Consider the following 23,158-nt stretch of genomic DNA (forward strand, 5'->3'; position numbering starts at 1 on the left):
TCGTTCGAATCTAAACGATAATCGTTCGGTTGAAATGCAGTTAACCATTAACGACCGAACGAGAAATCGTTGATTGCTTTATAAGACCTGGACCTATTTTTATCGTTGCTCGTTCGCAAATCGTTTGCATTGAATAAGACGTCAGTCGGTCATTCGCAGTACATACGAACGCAATAGCGAAGAAATAGCGACAGACATAGAAAATTACTTTGAGTAAACTTGATAGGTAGCTGTTTATGAAAAACATACCATTTTGATAAATATGGCCCAGGTACATCCAGGAAAAATGTGTAAAAAAATAAGCCAATAATGATAAATTCCCCTCCGTGTGTAGATGTCCTGGCAAAGAATTCAGTAGGCCATCCATTATATAATCAACCATTGTTTTCAAGACAACTGTTCACATTTGTGTTGTGGTTTCCATATGTAAGGTAAATCCTGATGAATTGTTAGACTGATAACACAGGCATGTGACGGCTATAGTGACTATTAATGGGGTCTGCTCAGTTCCATTGTACTTTCAATGATTTTAAAAGAAAGAATAACCCTCTTCTTTCCATCAAATCTGATAGACTCTATGGCCAAGGCTTCAATCCTTTGCTTCAAGCTCGTTCCTACTCTTACTTTGTAGGCCTAGCCAACTCTGATCATTTCTTTTGATCATCTACTTTGATGCTGTAGTCAGTAGTGACTATAGACCAGGCTCCTTCTGTTATCCCATTGGCACTACAATGACACAGTTCATGGCCTAACAAAGACCTCTACAATAACTATCTACATTTTTCCATTAATAGTATTGTAGTAAATAAGGGGGATCACACCATCAGGTATCATAGTTGGGACTAAGAGAAAATGAATAATCAAAGTAAATTTGAAAAATTTAGTTTAAATGTAAAAATCTCATTTGTTTCAGATTAAAAAAAGTTCCATGTTGCGGAAAAGTAGTAAAAATAGTAAAAAAATTATACATTTTTAGTATACAGAAGAAATACTTGTAAAAGCCCTTACCATTGTTTTAAAAGTTCTTAATAGAATTTGCTGGTCAGATATAGAAAAAAGTTAGTGCTATGAGCAGTCACCAGCAGAGGGCTCTGTCACTACGTAAGTCTGACGTTCTGGAGAATAGGAGAGCGTAAGAAATGTGCTATGGATATACACCAATCAGCCATAACCTTAAAATAACATTGATGATCTGGTGACAGAGGGCTGTCAAGGAGTGGGATATACTGGGTAGCAAGAGAGCAGTCCATTCTTAAAGCTGACTAATTGGAAGCAGGAAAAATTCTACATTTCAAGAGCCAAATTGTCCTGGTTAGATGCTGGGCATTTCCAGATTGTCAGGTCTGATGGGGGTTTGTACCCAGTATATAGTGGTTTTTGGCCCCTAAGGCCATACATGTGAGTGGCTAAGGGCCGTATTCTACTGGACGATTATCGTTTGCATAATCGTTAACGATTAACAATCTCAAACGACCGCTATTGCGAAAGACCTGAAAACGTTCACTCATTTCAATGGAATGATAATCGTTACTTATGATCGTAATTGCGATCGTTGTTTCTTCGCTATTTATTCGCTATTGCGTTCGTATCTATTGCGAACGACCAAACGATGTCTTATTCAATGCGAACGATTTGCGAACGTTTTGCGTACGAGCAACGATAAAAATAGGTCCAGGTCTTATAAAGCAATCAACGATTTCTCGTTCGGTCGTTAATCGTTAACTGCATTTCAACCGAACGATTATCATTTAGATTTGAACGATTTAACGATAATCTGAACGATAATCGTCCGGTGGAATAGGGCCCTAAGGCTAGCCCATATGGTTTGATCCACCACTACTCACTACTCTCTATGATAGAAAAGTGTTAGGAGTCTGTTTTTGCAGCCCCTTCCTGTTTTGCTCACAGTATGTTTTGAAGTACGCAGTGACATGCATTTGTTTTATTAATTTTATGTGAAAAATTTAATACAATTCAGAAAAAAATAAAAAGGTTTCCAACACACAGGTCATCATAGCTTACTCTGTAGCCACAAACTATTCCCATGCTGACCCCTGCCCACTGCTGTTCTGTTGGGAAACCTTTGTTCCTTACATTCATGTGGATGTTACTTGTCACTTACCACCTTCCTAAACATTGCTGCAAACATAGTATACACCATCATAGCAGTTGTATCCCCTAACGTCATTGGCGTCTTTTAGCAGACGCCTGTTTTGAAATGGTTTGAAGACAGAGAATGCAAGGTGTTGACCCGGCCTGTATACCCATATATCCCATTAGGATTTAGTCACAAACCTCAGATTTGTTGTAGACTTTCCTATTCATCTTAATGGTGTTACAGAAATTCCAGCTGCTAGAAAAACAGAAGAATCAGATAGGATAACTATTATATGGCTCACTACGTCTTAAGGGTACACTCAAATTTTTTTTCTGCCATGAAGTCCCCTATATATCACAAATCTAGTATACGTTTTGGTTGGTGTATATTTGTTTTTGTTACTCCGGGTTGTGATTTTGTGCTGTAGGATAGAGCCTTCTCTCCTGCTAATAACAGATAAGTGACCATGCGTGTTTGTTGGTGGAATACATGACAATCTCTTCAGACCACACATTGTAATTACCTTTAAACCCCTCGGCCTTAACCAGTTTTAACTAGCCCCATTTTATCTCCTTGTCACGCAAAGAGAAACAAAGTCTAAGAGGTGTTGGATAATCCTGTTCGCTTTTCGTTGTTTTCTTTTTAGTTGCAATCCGTTTAGTTATGGTATGCTGAGTTTATATGATTAGCTCCTGCAGGGGAAGGGAATCGGATGGAGAGCGCTCATTCACCCTAGATTATGTCCAAACTCTGCACAGGAGCATCACTCCTATAGAATTCTTTTTTTTATTAAGTTTTTTGTTACTCAGAATATAATTTTTATTTAGTTTAAAAGCATTATTCTGTAAAATACCGTTTGATAATTAATGTATTTAAAGTTACACACACATACTGGAAGCACATGGACCCCATTAGAATTTTAACTTTCTTACATAAAAACTTTTTTTTACATAAAAAATATTTATATTTCAGGCCACAAAAATCCTGTTCGTATTTAATTGATCCCATCTTTTAAGCTGGCTATAAAATCATTGTTAATCGTTTGCTAATCTTTCGGTGTATGTACACATTGTTCGTACGTAATTATGATCGTACATAACACCTGCTGTTCCATGTATTATGGTGAATAATATTAGGTAACTTGCAAAAGTGCTTGTTTGCAGTCGTTAATCGGAGAAAGCAAAAAATCGCTTCGTCTAATAGGACCTTTGGACTTTGGGTGCTTTCATAATAATCAAGAAACCATACTCGCCAGCCTTGATCTCCCATAGCTGCCTTTCCGACTGCTCCTAGTCCTTGCTATCTACAACTGCTCCAACTTTCTGTGACATTTGATTCCTGCAAGAAAATGCCTACTCACTCACTCACTAGTCACTGGCATAGGCAGGTCACAGCTGTATCAGTTGATTGGCTCTAATGCAGCAACTAAATGGCACAGGATATGGTGCGCTGTGGGGACCGGGAGCTGTTGGGGCAGGTGAGTATGATTTATTTTTATATCACCCTGAATTTATTCCAAGACCTTCTGAAAACCCCTTTAATGATTGGTAGTAGGGATGGTCCGAACCCGCCGAGGTTCGGGTTCGGCTGAACCCGAACGCTCGGCATCGGATTCCCGCTGTCTGCCCGCTCCGTGCAGCGGGCGGATACAGCTGGAGAACCGCCTGGAAAACTGGGATTATGGCTATGGCTGTATCCCAGTTTTCCAGGCGTTCCTCCCGCTGGATCTGCACGGAGCGGACAGACAGCGGTAATCATTGCGGAGGGTTGGGGTTCTTACAAACCTCGTCCGAACCAGGTTCGGACCATCCCTAATTGGTAGCCTTCCATCCCTAATTGGTAGCCTTCCCTCTATGAGCATGAATACTGAAATAACTGTTACTTACTGATTGGGGCTGCCCACTGGACTCTAAGCCCAAAAGGAGGAGAAATTGCAATGAATAAAATGCAAGTTACACAGAATAATTTCCAACACTTCACAAATTCAACCCATCTCTCCATCAACGTCATTTGTCACTGGAGAGTTTGGAGGCCGTCATACCCTTTAAACAGTAGGTTTACTTTGTCGGCTTTAGTCTAAGGTATATGGGCACCTTAAAGGTGTACTCTGGTGAAAGTTTTCTTATTCAGAACAACTGGTGTCAGAGTTGTACTTAACTTTAAAAAAAAAAATCAGTTACTCTAGTACTGAGATTTTTAAAGACAAGTTTTTTACTTTCTGACACCAGTTCATTTAAATAGATTTTTTTGCCAGAGTACCTCTTTAAGCTAGGAATGTAGCTAAGCCCCATTTACTTGTATAAAAGTAAAAAACAATAGCAGACACAGGCCATCAAGCAACGTGGCACTGTTTCCTGGGTAAAAAAAAACAAAACACTTATTTCATCTAAAAGAACAATGCAACATGTCTAAAGTAGGATCTACAGCCTTCTCAATAAAATTAGTTTTTTTAGATACAACACTTATTCTAAGCAGGGATACGGGTTATGCCCTACACAGTATGTAAACTTGAAGTTAAAAAGAAAACAAATAAGGTATGTTACACTCAGTTATAGGGTCATTTTGTAAGTTTACATGTACCACTATACCACTAATATAGTTCCACTATCATTTTAAATTTAAGGTAAAAGAAAAAAAAAAATTTACAAACTTTAGGCATTTGGGAAAGGAAATAGATACTGTTTCCCCCTTGTATTATTTCTCTTCATAGTTTAAAGAGCTGTCTCTTAAATGAATGAACTCTATTGACCCTTTTAGCTACTACTCCCCCTCCCCCTCCTCCTTGTGAGAAGTTCTTGCACGCCACCGCTGCAGCTGACAGGAGCACCAGCAAGATTAGCCAGATTCTTTTCAGTGTTCTTTGATCACAGTCTGCATCCTTCCCCACAATGTTTGACATTCTCGCCAAGACTCACGCAAGGCCAACTACTGTGTTTACTTTTCGAGGAACTGTGGGATTGCCTTTCAATGGCAGATTAATTGCAGCCGTGTAATGAGTTGTGTAGTGGACGGTTTTGGGGGGCAGATCTCCTCTTCTACACACAGTTTATTCCCCACTGATCTCAATGAGGGTTACGGTGCTTTTATTTGGGATGCTGAGTTTACAATAGTTCTTTTCGTTGTGGTGTATGCATTGGCAGCGCTGTCAGGATGCAGAGAACATCTGAGAAGTGTTTGGTTGGTTTTGTGATATGAGAGAATGACCTGTGCTTGGTTCTCAGTGGGGAGATCAGCATGTGTGAGCCACTTTGTTGGAAGTGTTTTTTTGCAGGGTGCAGTGTGAATAGACACTGGAACAGACAGTCTCTGTCTAGGAGCAGGAATGTGCCATTCAGAACACTGGGATTTAAGTAGCTAATGGCAATGGTCAAGGCATTGATTTACATACAAATGGAATTCTCATCTACAGAGTTGACCAAGCATTACTCGGTATTTTGGGTATTTGTGCTTTAGTTTTGCAACAGTTTCTAAAATTCTTGATTTTATACAAGGACGACGAAAGTAAAATTTGTAGGAAGCTTTTTACAACCAATAACTTTTGGGTTGTGATTTTTTTTTTTAAGAAATCAACTGGGGTTGTGATTGCAAGCATTTAGCAAAATACTCGTTTCAATCAACATTATGCAAATATTTAAACTGTGGTCCATGCAGATATTTGGTCTTTTCTATGTTACAAAAAAAACAAGCGCACGGAAAGACCCCAATTCATCAACTGAGGGCAATTAACGTAGGCTAAATATATTATTAACTTTTACTAATTCTATTATCAGCTCTGCAGCTTACCAGGAGACAATGCTCTATTCCACGGAATTCCGTTACGGACCATAATCGGCCCGTGGAATAGAGGGCAACGATCAGCCGACATCGTTCATGCAGCTTACCAGGAGACAATGCTCTTTGTTATGTAACAATTCAGTCAGTATAATATCACTGTGAAGTTACAGATGTTTTGGTGCTGTGTGACAGAAGAGCTGACCATACAATGCAAGCACCCCCAGGATTCTCTGCTACTGAATGTGGACTGAATTGTGGAGCAAACGAGAGCTGACAGTGCTCATTTGCTCCTCTCCGTCGGCCCTTGGAATACGGCCTTAGCTGTGTCTCTTTAAAAATAACCAGGTGTCTTCTACGGCACAAAGCAGAGTTTTGGATTTCAATCCAAGAAATACACCGCACCATTGGTGTCTGGCAACTCTGTTCTGAAAAAACCTGCCAAGTCAGTCAAGCGTGTTTATGGGGTAGCCAAGATGTATAGCTTTTAGCCTAAGGCTATGTTCACACTGAATGTGTAATGTACTTTCGGCGTGTACTGCACAATATACCTTACTTACTTTACAATAGAACCCTATGGGCAACTATGCTTATGCAGTGACACTTGTTGGAGCCTTCTGTCAGAGAAATAGATCAAGAAGTAGTCACGCTAGGTTCACGCATTATTATTTTTATCCAAAAGAAGGAGTGGAATAAAATAAGCTGGGAAGATTTGCACCATTTTCTGTGTTTTGGAGCCACTTCTGAATTTGGCTGAAAATACAGAGTATATTACTACATGTAAACCCAGCCTAACATAAACTCCTCTAATAGACAGTATTGACCATGTTCACCTCTGTATAGTGTTTGTAACCATAAAGCATTGTGGATTTTTTTGGAGTAACAATTTAGCAGGGTATGATTGAGCTTTACAATAATTAGGTATATAGAACATGTTCTGTGCTCAGACAGACTGGCTTATGTAGGCCGCCAACATCTGTATGGTAGCTATGAGGCTGCAGCACAACAATATACTTTCCTCGGCACCAGAACAGACCCATATGGGTGAGAATATACTTTCCCTGCAGATTTCCTTGCATGCTCCTGTGTTGCATACTTCTTCGAAGGATATTATGTGTAGCAGTGAGATTAATGGCCATATTACACGGCCTGACCAGCAAAGTAACCGAGCGCCTAACCACGGACATTGCTAGTGATGCATTTAGTGTAAAATAATAAAATATATACTTACCTGTCCACGCTCTCCGGTGTCTTCCCGACTTCTCCCGACAGCCACCGCGAAAACTGCAGAGCCGGTCTCTGAAGTGACAGGCTGCTCAGCCAATCACTGGCCGGGGCACTGTCTTGGCCAATAATTGGCTGAGTGGCTTGTCACTTCAGATACCGCCTCTTAAGGTCCACAGATGGCAGTGGGCAGAAGCCAGGAATAGACCAGGGAGCGTGCAAAAGCATGCACAGGTATGTATATGCTTTATTATTTTCTTTACAGATTCATCAGCCATCGGATGCACATCGCTATTACACGTAGCCATGCGCAGTTGGCGGCCGATGATTTTAGTTCAGGACCAAAAGATATGATCATTGTCATTGGCTCATCGGCTGATCGTCATCTTTATTACACAGAGCGATAATCTCCCGAATCCAGACAATTTGGCAGATTATCGCTCTGTGTAATAGGCCCTTTAGGCAAAAAGACAGGAATGAGATTATTATGGCATTATTATAATAGAAATGCTGTAGGTATCTACATGAAAACCAAGCGTCAAAAGCTTCAACAAAAATGTTGTAAATGGATGATTTATCGGTTCTTATATCAATGGTTATGCCATTTTCAATTCTGTCTTTCTAGGTATGCAATTATGTGCGGATACATGTCTGAATTTGAGACTGTCCAGAATAAAATCAAGAATGGCTATCTCTTTAAGGTTTGTTTGAAAACCTTTCATATGGAGAAGCAGCATTTGGAGCTTAGATTCACTTTCAGCCATCAGTTCAGTTTATTATGGATGATATCTACAGGAACATTTATCCACAATTTGTTAAATAAAAATGGCCACTTTCTTCCAGAGACAGCACCACCCTTGGAACTCAGTTCCATTGAAGTGAATGGAGCTTAATTGAAAACTATACCTGTACTGGAGACAAGAGTCATGTTGTCTCTGGAAGGAAGTGGCCATGTTTTTCTATCTCTGGATAACCCTTTTAAATGCATTTTGAACCACTTAGATGTTCACTATTGAACCACTATTTGATGTAATCTGTAACATGTCTGTTAATCAGTTCCTTTACCAAATATGACTTCTTATCAAGGATGAAAGCTATAGAATGTTGTCTTCTAGGTCTCACATTCCCTGCGAACAGTAGTCCATTGCCTGTTAGAGGAGTTTTCTGTTTAGCAGCAGAAAAACCAAGACTGGGCTCAGGAAATGAGAGAAGAACTTAGCTAAGGGCCGTATTAAATGGCCTGACACTTAATGTAAGCAAGCACCAATGTGCTAGATCAGCACTCTCTAACTCGATGATCGTGAAACAAGGGCTGCACAAACATCGTTAGTGATGTCCGTGCAGCCCTTGCTGTATATAGTAAATAGTAAAGCATATACTTTACCTCTCCATGTTCCCTTGTGTCCTTCTAGCTTCTCGCTATTCACCACAGATAACTTTACTGGAGCCCTCTCTAACGTGAGAGGTCTCCCAGCTAATCACTGGCCGCGACGGAATAGTGCAGTGGCCAGTGATTGGCTGGGCGGCTGCAGTGAGAGGGCAGAAGTTAGAAGGACACCAGAGAGTATGGAGAAGTAAGTACTGTATAAAGTTTATACACTTTTCTCAGCCGTTGGCCACGCATCACTATTACACGTGGCGATGCACGGCCATCAGCAGATATTTTTTAAACATGTTAAAAGACAACGATCAGCCGATGATCGTTTCTTCAGCTGATAGTTGTCTTTATTTGACAGAGCGATATCTGCACAAATTGGCCTGAATCAGTAAATTATCGCTCTGTGTAATAGGACCCTAATAGTATGCGCAGGAGAGAGCTTAGACCGTGTAAGTGCAGTCTGAACCTGCCTGCTATGTCTGACTACCCTTACAGTTTTTAAGCAGTTGTCCGTTGTGTAGCTTGTCATCATCTCCAGTAGCATCAGTTCACTGCCTCGACCTGGGCTGCTTTTGTTTCCTGCTGTGATTCTGTTGCTATTTTCTTTCTGCTAACAGAATGACATTTTTTTTTATTAAATATTATACATTTACAGGGGAATAGAGACATCTATCATTTTAGTTGGTAGTACAGGAGGAATGAGTACAGTATGTTTTTGTTAGAACAAACTTCTGTTCACATTCTAAACGTTTTTGGTAAAACATACCTGCAACCTTTCTAATGTTCATATTTCAGGAGCATTTGGACAAAGCAATAAATCTCCATCCAGAAGACCCTCTTCAATACTACCTCTTAGGCAGATGGTGCTATGCTGTAAGTAATCTTTATTTCATTACTAGACTTATATGGCGAAACCTTTGTCACTCTTCCATTCTGCAAGACTGTTTAAAGGGTTACTGTGGAGAAAAAAAATGTAACTCAACTTGAGCTAGAAAGTTATACCCATGTGTAACCTATCGCTATTTAAAACGAGGTTTCATCTGGAGGTTTGCTCCTGCTATGGACATTTCCTGACAGAGGAATAAAGCATAAAGCACGTTATTAGCCTTAAAGGGTATATATCATCAGAAAATGACTTTTTATGTTAAACATATTTTTTAAAGAATTTTTGGTGACATTTTTCAAATTTTCCATTTTTCTATCTGTATTTTAAAATAATCCTAAAATCGTTCAGTTTTTATTCTCAACACTGGTCCTAAAACTAAGCTGAGACTTACTGTTGTGTCTGTGGTGATAAGAGGCGAGTGCTGTAAAGGATTCTGTACAACATTACAGTGACAGGTGACACCAGTAGATAGAGGCAATAGCAGCTTCCTGTAGAATGACCTCTTCGCAGGTCTCAGAGGGCGCTCAGTGATGTTTCACATTCATTTCAAGGGGACAGAGTCTGTCTATTGTTGTCTATGTCCATAAATCTTTCTGTAAAGCATGTCACTAAATGCTGTTAAAAAAAAAATCCCAGGCAAGATGGCTGCCCCCATAACAATGTACATAGAGTGAAATAAAAAATAAATTAGTCAGAAAATAGAAACAGATTAGAATAAAAAAAGAAAGTAAAAGAAAATTAAGGTGACATGTGCCCTTCAAAGTGGCCATACACCTACAATGACTGCTGGCTGAACGATCTTTCGGCTGACTGTTATCTCTCCTGTCCACCTTCCGTCCTCATACACATAAACGTTTTGCACAGCTAAGTTTTTCTGTGTTCTTTATGGGGAGAAGGAGTTGGGCAGTGATTTTTTTTTTTTCCCCCCTCCTTGGTACCAATTCAAGTTGAGTTCCATATGGAACAAATAAAACAGTGGACTAAATATATACAAATATATTTAACCCCGAAATCCCTGCTAAATAGAGCTGCAGGCCGTTCATTGTTAATAGAGCTGATGAGGAGAGCATAATACAGCTGTGCGCACTCTGGATATGGCCTATTTACCCCATGCGGGAATACCCCGTTAAGTATATGGTTATAAATTATGTATTTGCTTACCACCAGGGGATGTACTTTGATGTATTTTAAAGCACTCTTCCTGTTGTATTCCTTTGGTATTGTATTTAGTGTTGAGCGAACTTGCTTTAACGTTCAGCATTTGACTCCCAGGGGCGCCGGAGAAGTTGGACAGAGCCCTAGGGCCTATGGCTGTATCCATATTTTTCAGGATTCCCTAGGGCTCCATCCATCTTCTCCAGTCAGCACGATTCAAATTCTGAGATTTTAGGTTCATCCAAACCCAAATGTTTGGCAATTTTACTCGACACTAATTTTTTTTTATTAACAGACAGTTGTGAATGTCATATATACAGCATGTATTGCAGCACATTGGAGGTCAAGAAAAAGTCACAGATGCAGCAAACGTTTGGGGTCCTATGTTTTATAGAGTCATGAGGTGATAAGTTGTAATATTTGGATAACCCCTTGTACAGGATTATGAACTGCAGTGACCCAGTATTCACTTGATTGTAAAAAGTACAGTTTCTTAATATCCATGTGCCCTTCCTCCTTATGAAATCCTAGGTGGAACTTTGTTGTCTAGCCGAAAGAAACTGCAAAACTAATATATCAACATGTATGTATTATAAAAAAAATTTAATTATCACTTAAAATGTAGACCTTCATCAGGTACCCCCCCAGTAGGCTACAGTTGAGCTATATGGGAAAGCATGGCTTTGACTGACCTTGAAATAATTGACCCTGTGATGGGGGAAGATGCAAAAAAAGCCCATGTTGCCCAGTTCTACATTTATGTCACGTGCCCAGCTCCCCCAGCTGCAGCATCACATACCCAGCTGATGGATTGGATGCTTAGCCAGTGACTGCACTGGTGTCCCCGTCCCAGTCACTGATTGGCTGAGCAGCAAGTCCATCAGCTGCGTGTGTAACGTTGCAGCTGGAAGAGCTGCAGGAGGCCGGTGGCTGTTGGCAAGACTTAGGAACTGCGCTAGGGAGCATGTGGACGAGAGGGTTTACTTTGTTTATTATGTTCCCGCACCCCTTGGCTTTCTGTCATTTTTTTTGTTTCACAGGACTTCTCCCTTAAGAACTTTCAGAACAGTTTTTGTTAATGACATATTGAGAGTCTCGGATCATTACTATTCTATATTACATAAGTTAATCAAACAAAAGCCAAAATATGATAGGGGATGGGGTTTTTCTTGTTTACACACAATGAAAAGCAGTTAGTCTGTAAAATTAAGACAAATTTACTTAATGGCATTACTTCAAAGGAGTCACAACCTTGTTCCACCAGACCATAGGCCACAAATCTGCATGATCGTCATATTTTACAGTTTATAAGAAATAGCTTTTTCAGAATATGGAATACTCTACTGAAGTTCTTCCAAAGTGGAATCTAATGTTTAACTTGGCTTTGACTAGTTTGACCAATCCGTTACCATTACCAAGGGCGCCCTGGCCCTGATTGCAGAGGTGAGAGGTCAGTACATGGCTGGGGATCGGCTATTCTCACTGGACCAGTTACTGATACCATGCCGCCTGATCTGACATTATTTTTCTAGGTGCGCAGAAAGAAGTTCAGCTTTCTCTATTTAATTCTATTTTCCTCTTTTCAGAATTTTTAAATTAGTTGTGAACAAAACTTTTCTGGTGCGTTGTCCTACTGTGACTAATACAGTCTCCTTCATAGGCTGTAAATGCACGTGCGAGGTACTAAAAATAAGTGTATTTTATGTGACGGGGGGAAAAGATGTGTCGGCCTCACACCCTGACACCTACTAGATAGCTGACTCACATGTACTGTACTTGAACCTAATGGATTTTTTGTAATTCGTGATTCACCCTGCTAAGCATGTACTCTTATGCTGTTAGTAGCGTTATATATCTTTGCATAGTGATATGAGTCTTGTTGTCCACATTCTGTCACATTGAGTTGCCTCTTTGTAAACCTATGATCTAATTATTGTTATACTTCTGTCAAACTCTTAAGAATTGCCATATGTAATTCGGTCTCAGAAAGTACAATTTTGTGCGGTTGGTTAATAGAGAACTGAATTGGCGATGAAGTAATGAATATTGCTTACTAAAGCCACATGCATAGAAATATTTTCCCCCGGACGTGCACCCGACTGCATAGATCTGCTGACCTTTACGTCTTTTGCAATAGCAGATCTTAAAGAATACTTACGATGACATGGTATATTCATGGTTTATCAGAATTCAGGCAAAGATAAATGGAAGCAGAATTCTGGCCTCAATTTCTGGGGAAGCCACATAATCCGGAGCCATGTGGAATGCCTGAATGAAGGATACAAGGGTGCGTTACATTCTTTGGATGGGAGGAAGAAGTATTGGTCCCTAAAGCCTGCTGATATTGGGATTTGGAGAAGAATATGAATGCATTCCTGCACACCCTTTCTGTGTTTCGCTTCTCTTTTTTATGCAATATCTCTGACTTTTGGTGTGACATTATTTACAGGTTTACATGTTGGCTTGTTAACCTACATTTTTTAATATCCACAAAGTCTGTATCTAATAAAGGCAGCTATAGTTGGCTTTACACGTTGGATAAGTGTAGGTCAAACCTGATGATTTCTGTAGGCCTCCAGACTCATCCCAACAGCAGATGAATCTTATCTACCCTATACTCTTGTTCTAAAGGAGATAAGCCGCTGCTATAGGAATCTGGGGGTGGCTCACTCTAGTTACCAAGTACTGAAGTCTAGTTAGAACTCCATGGAGAATGTGTATGGGGTGATCATGTGATCACTAAATTTGTACTTCACAAAAGCAAGCTCAATTTAAAGGGGCACTCTGGGGGGAAAATGTTCTCAAATCAGCTGGTGTCAGAAAGTTATACAGATTTTTAAATTACTTCTGTTTATAAAGCTTAAGTACTTTTCAGCTGCTGTATGTCCTGCAGGAAGTAGTGCATTATTTCCAGTCTGACACCGTGCTCTCTGCTGCCACCTCTGTCTGTGAAAGGAACTGACAGCAAATCATAGAAATATGGATAGTTCCTGTCACGGAGAGAGGTGACCGCAGAGAGCACTGTGTCAGACTGGAAAGAATACACCACTTTCTGCAGAACATACAGCAGCTGATAAGTAGTGGGAACTTTAGTATTTAAATAGAAGTAATTTACAAATCTGTCTGACTTTCTGGTAGGATTTCAGAACAGAACATACATTCACTAAAAAGTGCTAAGTAATGACTTCCCCTTACTGTTCCATATGAATAGTAGGCTAAAATAGCAGGGTGTGTGGGTGCAGAGAGACCACTGACCTAGGGCTGGGCGATATGAACGATATGCAAAAATATCGTCATCAATTCGGATGACGATATAGATTTTTGTCATATCGTCATATCGCGATACATGCCCACGGAGCGGTAGTGAATAAGCTTCTCACTTACCGCTCCGTGGTACCGCGCTGCAGGGCCTTCCGTTCACGCATCGTCAGCACGCTAGCTGACGATGCGTGTGACGTCAGGTCTCTCCCAGTGCATGCTGGGAAGAAGACACGGCCCGTCTCGCCTCGCGGACTCCATCAGCCAGCCCTGCAGGAAAGGTAAGTAGCAGAGGGGTCGGGGGGTGCAGATGGCTATGGCATGGGGCTGATGATGGCCCTGGCTGGGGGGACATGATGTGGCAATGGCATGGGGCTTGGCTGGCACATAGGGAAAGCTGATAATGGCATAGGGGAGGGGGAGATGACTGGCACCGGGGGGGCTGATGACTGGCAAGGGGGGGGCTGATAACTGGCACAGGGGAAGGCTGATTACTGGCAAGGGGGGCTGATGACTGGCAAGGGGGGCTGATGACTGGCAAGGGGGGGTGATGACTGGCATGGGGGGTGATAACTGGCACAGGGGAGGGCTGATGACTGGCACATGGTGGGCTGATGGCACAGGGGAAGGCTGATAACTGGCACAGGGGAGGGCTGATGACTGGCACATGGTGGGCTGATGGCACAGGGGAAGGCTGATAACTGGCACAGGGGAGGGCTGATGACTGGCACATGGTGGGCTGATGGCACAGGGGAAGGCTGATAACTGGCACAAGGAGGGGCTGATAACTGGCACAAGGAGGGGCTGATGGCAAAGGGAAAGGCTGATGACTGGCACAAGGGGGGCTGATAACTGGCACTTTATTTTAAACAATTTTGTGTTTTACTAACACTTAATCTTTACATTGTTTGGAAAAAGATCTGTTATACAATACACATCTTAAAAAATTCTTAGTGTTGTAATTTGCATACACACACAAAAAAATTGATATATCGTGATATATGGTTATATCGTGCATGCATCAAATTATATCGTGATATAAATTTTAGGCCATATCGCCCAGCCCTACACTGACCCAGCCATCAGAAGTAACAGTGACGAAGCAAAAGACTAGAAGCTCCAGCACCTGCTGCTACACCAGATTAAAGATCTGCAGTGGGTATGAATGTAACTAAGGGCCCTATTCCACCGGACGATTATCGTTCAGATTATCGTTAAATCGTTCGAATCTAAACGATAATCGTTCGGTTGAAATGCAGTAACGATTAACGACCGAACGAGAAATCGTTGATCGCTTTATAAGACCTGGACCTATTTTTATCGTTGCTCGTTTGCAAAACATTCACAAATCGTTCGCATTGAATAAGACATCGTTCGGTCGTTCGCAATAGATACGAACGCAATAGTGAAGAAATATGGAAGAAGAAACGATCGCAATTACGATCATAAGTAACGATTATCGTTCCATGGAAATGAGTGAACGTTTTCAGGTCTTTCGCAATAGCGGTCGTTTGAGATCGTTAATCGTTAACGATTATGCTAACGATAATCGTCCGGTGGAATAGGGCCCTTAGGGTGGTATTACACGGGCCGAGCAGGGCCCGATAATACCTGTAAACGAGCAGCGATCTGCTAGATCGTTGCTCGTTTACTGGGCCTATTACACTGCCCGATAATCGTTTGACAAGAGCAGCAAGGACATCGTTACCGATGTCCTTGCAGCCCTTGCTAAACTGGCATACATTACCCATCCACGTTCCAGGGCTGCTCCTGCCGTCCGCTTCTCCCAGGGTCCCGTGCGCGCTCTAGCTTCACAGCGGCCTGTCAGCTGGTAGGCCGCTCAGCCAATCACAGGCTAGGACCGCCGCAGACTGTGATTGGCTGAGCGGCCTATCAGGTGACAGGCCTCTGTGAAGCTAGAGCGCGCGCGGGACCCCGGGAGAAGCGGACGGCAGGAGCAGCCCTGGAACGTGGATGGGTAATGTATATTGTTAGTCGCCGGCCACGCACCGCTATTACACGCAGCGGTGCACGGTCGGCACCCGACGAAAATAGGGTCTAACCTATATCAACGATCAGCCGATGATCGTGGTCATCGGCTGATCGTTGCATTTATTACACGGAGCGATAATCGGCCAAATCGGGCCGATTATCGTTCCGTGTAATAGTACCCTAAGGGCCCTATTCCACAGTAACGATAATCGGCCGGATCGGGCCCATTTGGCCCGATTCGGCCGATTATCGTTCAGTGAAGTAGAGAGAACGATCAGCCGATGATCGTGTCATCAGCTGATCGTTCATTTAGGGCCAGACCTAAAATCATCATTCCCCCACCGCGCATCGCTACGGTTGAATAGCGGTACGCGGGGGGCGACCGACTATTTGAGAAGAAACAGCAGCAGCATCATCATACATTACCTGTCCAGGCTTCTTCTCTGCGCTGTCTTCATCCCCGGGTCCCGCGCGCTCTATCTTCTGAATGGCCGGTCAGCTAACGGAGCGCTCAGCCAATCACAGGCCGGGACCGCCGCGGCCTGTGATTGGCTGAGTGTGGCCTGTCAGCTGACCGGCCATTCAGAAGATAGAGCGCGGGGGACCCGGGGAGGAGACGGAGCGGAGGACAAGCCCTGCAGCCAGGTAATGTATGATGCTGCAAGGGCTGCAAGGACATCGTTATCGATGTCCTTGCAGCCCTTGCTCAATGATCATCGGGCCGTGGAATAGGCCCAGTAAACGAGCGGCGATCTAGCAGATCGCCGCTCGTTCACATCGTTGATCGGGCCCTCCTCGGCCCGTGGAATAGGACTCTAAATCACAGCATGAAATCTGTAACATCAAATCTGCTGCAGATCCTGAACATGTGAACTTGCCCTAGATCAGCTTTCAAATACCGGTGGCTGAAGACGTTGGAATCAGTGCTAGAGATTCCTGGAAAACATGTATACAGCCATAGGCCAGTATTCAAATGCCAAAAAAAAATCTGACTTAAGTTGCGTTCATCTCTAGTTCTAAACTGCTGACACTGTTCGGTAGCTGTTACTTTAAGGATACCTTTCGTATATGTCTGACTTTTTTGCAATAAAGAGTAAAAGCATTTTTTTTGTTTTTTAAATCCTGGAAGCACAAAGAGGCTTTCTCAAACCACTAAACTGCTGAGGGCTGTAATAACTCCCTCTATACCCGACCCTGCAAAGGTTATAGTTTGGTTTAAAGTCTATTTATAAATTTACTTGATACACCTTTAGGCTACGTTCACACTACGTAAAACTACGGCCGTAGTTCTCGCCGCAGAACTACGGCCGTAGTTTTGCGTGGTGGGACATAGCTTCATTTTTAATGGGATCCCAGCCAGAGCGTACACACATCGTATGCGCTCCGGCCGGGATCCCGTGCGGCGCTGGAAAAACTGCCATGTCAGTTTTCTGTGGCCGGAATTCAGTGAATTCCGGCCTCAGAAAGACCTGTCAGTTCACACAGTAAAGCAAGCGGCTCCGGCTCACTGTGGGCTATGGGAAGCTCTGATGCGGGCGCACGCTGATGCGCCCACATCAGAGCTCTGCGGCCGGAAAGATCACCCGGCCGGTACTTAAGGGATGATCCGGGCTAAGACCGCCCATTCCATGACCCCGGACGGTTGTTCACGTAGTGTGAACATAGCCTTATATTGCATTTGGGTTACATTATATTTGCATTTATATTACTATTTGGGTTACATTACATAATGTTGATTCCCTGAAAGCATTAGAGCGCATTCACCCATATTCCCTGCATGGTCCGTAAATAGAAATAATGAGCGTGTCAGTACAGTAGTGCAAAGACTTAAAACAGTTTTGATATTCCAAATTCTGGTCCATAGCACATTTTCCATTCACGGACCATAATTATGTAATGTGTGAATGCCTCCTTGTAATTCTGCTCAGTAAAACTAGCAGTTCTTCTAGGCTGTATTGACTTGCTGCTTTGCAGTTTTTGTCTGCAATTTTGTACGAAACCAAGGCAAAAATGACAAGAAAAAACAGCACACGTAAATACTTCTCCGCTGTGGACAGTGTGATCTTGCCGGCAGACTCCCTTTAATTCTTTGTTCATTATTGCTTTGGCCACGGAGGTAAATTTGCACATCATGTGTAAGTCACCAGAAACAATGTTCGCTACATTCTATTTAAGTGCATGGATTTACTTGAAATGTTTTTTTTTGTATGTAGTGTCGATCAGCAAGAAATGTCATGTCTGGATAAGTATTGTTAGGCATGAAGCCTTGTGTCTGTGCGTATATGTCATTGAAGTAACGAAGACGAACCCAATCTGCATCTGGAGAATGTCTGTCCTGTTTATTTAGCGTTACTCACTTTTAAATGTTTGGGATTTAGAGTTGAATGATATAATCTGTTTATTTGAGGTTGTATCATTGTTTCCGATATTGTATCCACTTTTGGCGCACTTCTACGGATTTGTTAATTTACTGAGTGTATGTAAATGATCGTGTGTGATTTATTATGTTTACATTGGGTTAAATACACAAAAGTTACAGATTATTTGTCCAGAAGTGACGAGAAAACTGAATGTTTTCTCCAGAGGATGTTCTCTTTACTCAATGGGACCCCAAGCTATTAGTATTTGGTGTAACCATGTAACGAAGTGGCGTCCTTGACTCTTTAAAAAAAATGTTTTTATAGCAAATGCTTATAGTATTATAGCCCATGTAGTTGTTCACTGAAATGGAAATTGGAACCTTCATGCTTTTTCCCGGGTTCAGTTCCCCAGGATGGCGAGCTCTGTAGAAGAAATCATGATTTTGAGCCTTAATGTTAAAAATAAAATGTGTCATGTTTCCTCTTGTTTCTTTGAAATCCTTCTTTTTTTTTTCTCCCGCAATTGCCTAAGGACTGTCGTTTAATTTTTTTTTTTTTTTTTTTTTTGCAGAAATCAATAGTACAGGCGATTTTAAGAAACTTTGTAATTGAGTTTATTATCCCAGAAATGCATTTTTATCATGGAAAAAGCAGTTTGAAGCTCTCCCCGTCTTTATTGTTCTCTATGGAGAGGGGAGGGGTGGAGGGAGAAGAGGCACCAAAACATGACAACAAAGAGTTACTTTACAGCTACATCACCAGGCTGTCTCCTCTGATGTCAGCACTGAGCTCCCACTCCCGCTGTGTAATCCTTTGTTCTCTGCTCTCTGCTGCTGACTAATCTGCCTCCTCCGTCCTCCCCTCTGTAAAAGATTTCCTGATAATGAGCAATAGATGAGAGAGAGGAGGGGGGGGGGAGTCTTTTTGAGTGCAGATAATGGCACATGAAGACAGTCCTTGTTCATGTGCTGTATAAAGTCATATTGATATATACTGCTCCTCGTCTTCTGTCATCCGATCTCTGCTTACTCTCAAGATGAGTTGTCTCTATAGGAACTAGCCACCCAGCAAATTACTGGCTGTCGTGGTGTCCCACCTCAGTCAGCGATTGGCTAAACAAGCACTTGCTGCTGAAACAGCTCACCTTGGAAGACCGTGGAGGCAGTGAGCAATGGGAGACTGGATGATATTGGACTGTGAGCCCTGGGGGATTAGAGGAGGTGAGTATGACTTATTTTTACACAACCCCAAACCATATATAAAAAAATAAAGTAACTATGGCACTTGCCAATTGTAGCAAAACATCTAAACTTTATTCCAAATACACAGAAAAATGCTACAGCTCACCGCAATGGCAAGAATGCAGACCCACTACAGACATGAAAATAGTTAAAAGCAGCCCTTCCAACTGCTAAAAAAAAATTCCCACAAGAATAATGAGGCTCTTGGTTACCATTTGCAAACAGTGTAAACCACCCCACCACGATAAGGTAGCCTCATGCTGAGGGCGGACCCTACACTGTACTATGGCCTCTCCATGGCGTACAATACGCCTATGCTCTGGGCATGCAAGATCCGTCTTATACCTGCAAAAAAAATTGCACCACCTGGGTGGGATAGGTGGAGTGCACGACCAAGTAGAGGCAGCCACTCCTCCATTCTGGAACACAGAAAAAAAGACAAATTTGGTCAGCTCTCCTAGAACACCATTCACATTAGGCAGGAGTGCGTTGCTATGGCTGAAATTGTAAACACAAAAACACAGAGAAATGCAACAGCTCACCGCAATGGCAAGATGTAGACCCACTACAGACATGAAAATAGTTAAAAGCAGCCCCCCTCCCAACTGCTAAAAAAAATTCCCACAAAAATAATGAGGCTTTTGGTTACCATTTGCAAACAGTGTAAACCACCCCACCATATGATAAGGTAACCGCATGCTAAACTTTATTCCAGGTAAAGTTGGGCTTCAAAACAGATGTTGCCCTTCACTCATCCACACCGGATAACTTCTATTTATCTAGAATAAAGTTTTTAAGTTTTGCTATGATTGGTGAGTGTCACAATCTCTTTCCTCATTCTTGAAGTATTGTCTATGGACTAAGGAATACATAATGGGGAAATCTAAGGTTCCGTTCCCACAGGAAAAAGATGCATTTATGCGCTATATAGTGGTGCAGAGGATTTCTTTGTTTGGATATATAAAAACCATGTCAATGGAGCAACATTTTAACTTTCCCAAGTGAAATCAGCACTTTGTTGAGTCACCTTTATTTAAAGAAGAGGTTCTCCTAGACCCCTTTGAAGGCATGTGATGGACATTTTCTCTGCCTCATGCTGCTTCTAGGTTGTTGCCCTTTCTTTCATCCCTGGTGCCACCCATCTGCACATACATCCTTTTATAGTTTTCTAAAACCAGTTATTAGTAGGTTAGATATAATGTTGGACTTTGCTCCACCTTGATATGAAAAGCTTTATTTTATTTTTGTTCTATTTTTATTACCGAACTCCTGTTACTTATCACATACACATTTTAACATTGTAAATAGTTAAACTATTGGAAGGATAAGATTGATTTGTAGTTTGTGCAATAGTATGTTATATCGGTGTGTGTGACTACTGTACATGCTCTGAAGTGCAATGTGGACAATACTTTTGGTATGTACACAGTAAGGAATAAACCATAGCATAAAAGAATATCTTACAGTTCCGAAAGCATAAATAGGTGTACTGAAAGCAGGAGAGATGGACTGCACTGCCTATGCAATCTCCAACACCTGGGCTGGGACAGGCTGGGAACTAGCAGCCAGTATAGCTATCCACAGTGGTGCTCCTCTAAAGCAGAGACAACATGGAAAACAGGTACAGACAAAGAAGCAGGCACTCACCACTCATATGCGTTTTCTGGCTGGTTTATTCCAAGGTTACTTCATAAATGCAGGGAGGGGGGATGTGGAGCAAACATGTCCTCACAGGTAGACTACAATTTTTTAACACACTGCTGCGCTTCTTCCGATACTCCACGTCCTCCCCTCCCTGCACTAATGAAGTAACCTCGGAATAAGCTGGCCAGAAAATGCATATGAGTGGTGAGTACCCGCTTCTTTGTCTTTACCTGTTTTCCATAAATAGTTGTACATTTTCCTTTTAATAACTTTTCTACATACTAATGCAAGTTTTTTTTCTAGTGCATTGACAGTTCACTTGAGCAAAGAGGTGCAGACACGGCAAAATAGATTGCACCTCATAAACAAAGTACTTGGAAGCCTAGGGTTCCTAATACTTGCACCTCTAGGAGATAAATGTTGCAGTAGTCTGTTGCTTTTGGATATATTCATTATCTCTCTGTCTGTCTGTGTCTCTCTCTCTGTCTGTCTATCTATCTATCTATCTATCTATCTATCTATCGTCTTTATGGGGACATTTAGGGAACAATGGGGTGTATTTACAGCATTATGCCTTTGGTGGCAGCAGAGGGGCCTGTGTTGCCCCTTACTGCTGCCACTAAACAGAAGTTGAATGTAGCTAGAACCTATACATTTCTTTTAACTGTCATATTACAAAGTAAAGTTATTAAAGCGATGTATTGCCAAAAAGTCTCCAGAGTATCCCTTTAAGAATAATGTAAGGCATTCTTGCATAAAAGGCACAGGAAATTTGCCATTTTCCTTACTTTTTGCCTGTAAGACAATTGGCTGCAGAAGAGACCATTGTGATTGTCTTCAGCAGGAGGCCAGGAACTCTATCCATTGATCACACCCCACCCACTGAGCCATGGCGGCAATGAGAGGGAAATTAACAGCTTTGATTTTTGCTACAAAAAGAAAAAAATAAATGCATTTGATTTAGGCTGGGTTTACACTGTATTTAGTTGGTTTATGTCGACATCCTGTTAAAAATGTATGATTGAGTACAGCAGGGCATACTGGCAGCCGGCCCATTTAATGTCCTGAACATAATAAATTAGTTAGTATTTGGCCATTTCCTGCCCATACAGTGTTTTGTACATAAGGGAAATGATCTGAACATAGTCTCTAATTGACCATTAAACTAAATGGGCCAGCTGCCAGTACGTCATGGTTCACCTTGGTGGTATCTTTTTGATTGGTTGCCAACATATACCACTGGCAGACTGGATAAAAACAATGTGAACCGAACACTGTTGATTTCTAGAGAGAACACCTGATCTGAAGGACAAGTCTGTTAAACCCATTGGTTTCACTTTTAATAATTTCTGTCTCCTCAGGTCTCTCAGTTGTCCTGGATTGAGCGAAAGGTTGCTGCTACTCTTTTTGGAAATCCACCCACCGCCACAGTTCAAGAGGCCTTGGAGAATTTTCTTAGAGTAAATATTGAAAGTGTGAAACTTTGACACAAGTGATTGCCTCTACTTTGCAAGTTCCATTATCTTTATTTAAGGGGAACTCTTGCATTTTTGTAAATCAACTAGTGTCAGAAAGTTTATATAGATTTGTAATATCAAGTCCTCCATTTTTCCAGCTACTGTATGTCCCACAGGAAGTGATGTATTCTTTCCAGTCTGACACAGTGCTCTCTGTGGTCACCTCTGTCCGTTACAGGAACTGTGCATATTTCTATGGGGATTTGCTGTCAGTTCCTGTCGCAGACAGAGGTGGCAGCAGAGAGCACTGTGTCAGACTGGAAAGAAAACACCACTTCCTGCAGGACATACAGCAGCTGGAAGACTTGAGATTTTTTAATAGAAGTAATTTACAAATCTATATAACTTTGACACTAGTAGATTTGAAATATTTTTTTTCCTCTTTAATCCACAATAATAGAAACGAGAAATATTAATAAGAAATAATAAAACAATGTATACAAAGAAGAAGATGGGAGTACTAGGTGCTTACTGATTAGTAATAATAATGTACAGGAAGTACAGAGTACATGAACACTTGCAACCCCATAATCCATAGACAAAAGTAGATAATATCCGCATAGGAAAAGCTTAGTAAAAGTTTTACCCACAGGGTAATACAAATCAGCGCAGTAGCAATACGGGAAAGCCATAT

At 41.7% G+C, this 23,158-nt stretch overlaps 1 protein-coding gene across 1 annotated transcript in view; it reads left to right on the top strand.

Moving 5' to 3' along the window:
- Nucleotides 1-23,158, top strand: part of LOC138774111 (regulator of microtubule dynamics protein 2-like) — a 65,494-nt gene that overhangs the window by 34,288 nt on the left and 8,048 nt on the right. Inside the window, exons 6-8 of the mRNA XM_069954695.1 lie at nt 7,719-7,794; nt 9,267-9,344; nt 22,369-22,467. Of these exons, the coding sequence (XP_069810796.1) occupies nt 7,719-7,794; nt 9,267-9,344; nt 22,369-22,467 (253 nt within the window). The remainder of the gene's footprint in view (nt 1-7,718; nt 7,795-9,266; nt 9,345-22,368; nt 22,468-23,158) is intronic.

The sequence above is a fragment of the Dendropsophus ebraccatus genome, chromosome 15, assembly GCF_027789765.1.
Source record: "Dendropsophus ebraccatus isolate aDenEbr1 chromosome 15, aDenEbr1.pat, whole genome shotgun sequence".
NCBI classification, from domain to species: domain Eukaryota; kingdom Metazoa; phylum Chordata; class Amphibia; order Anura; family Hylidae; genus Dendropsophus; species Dendropsophus ebraccatus.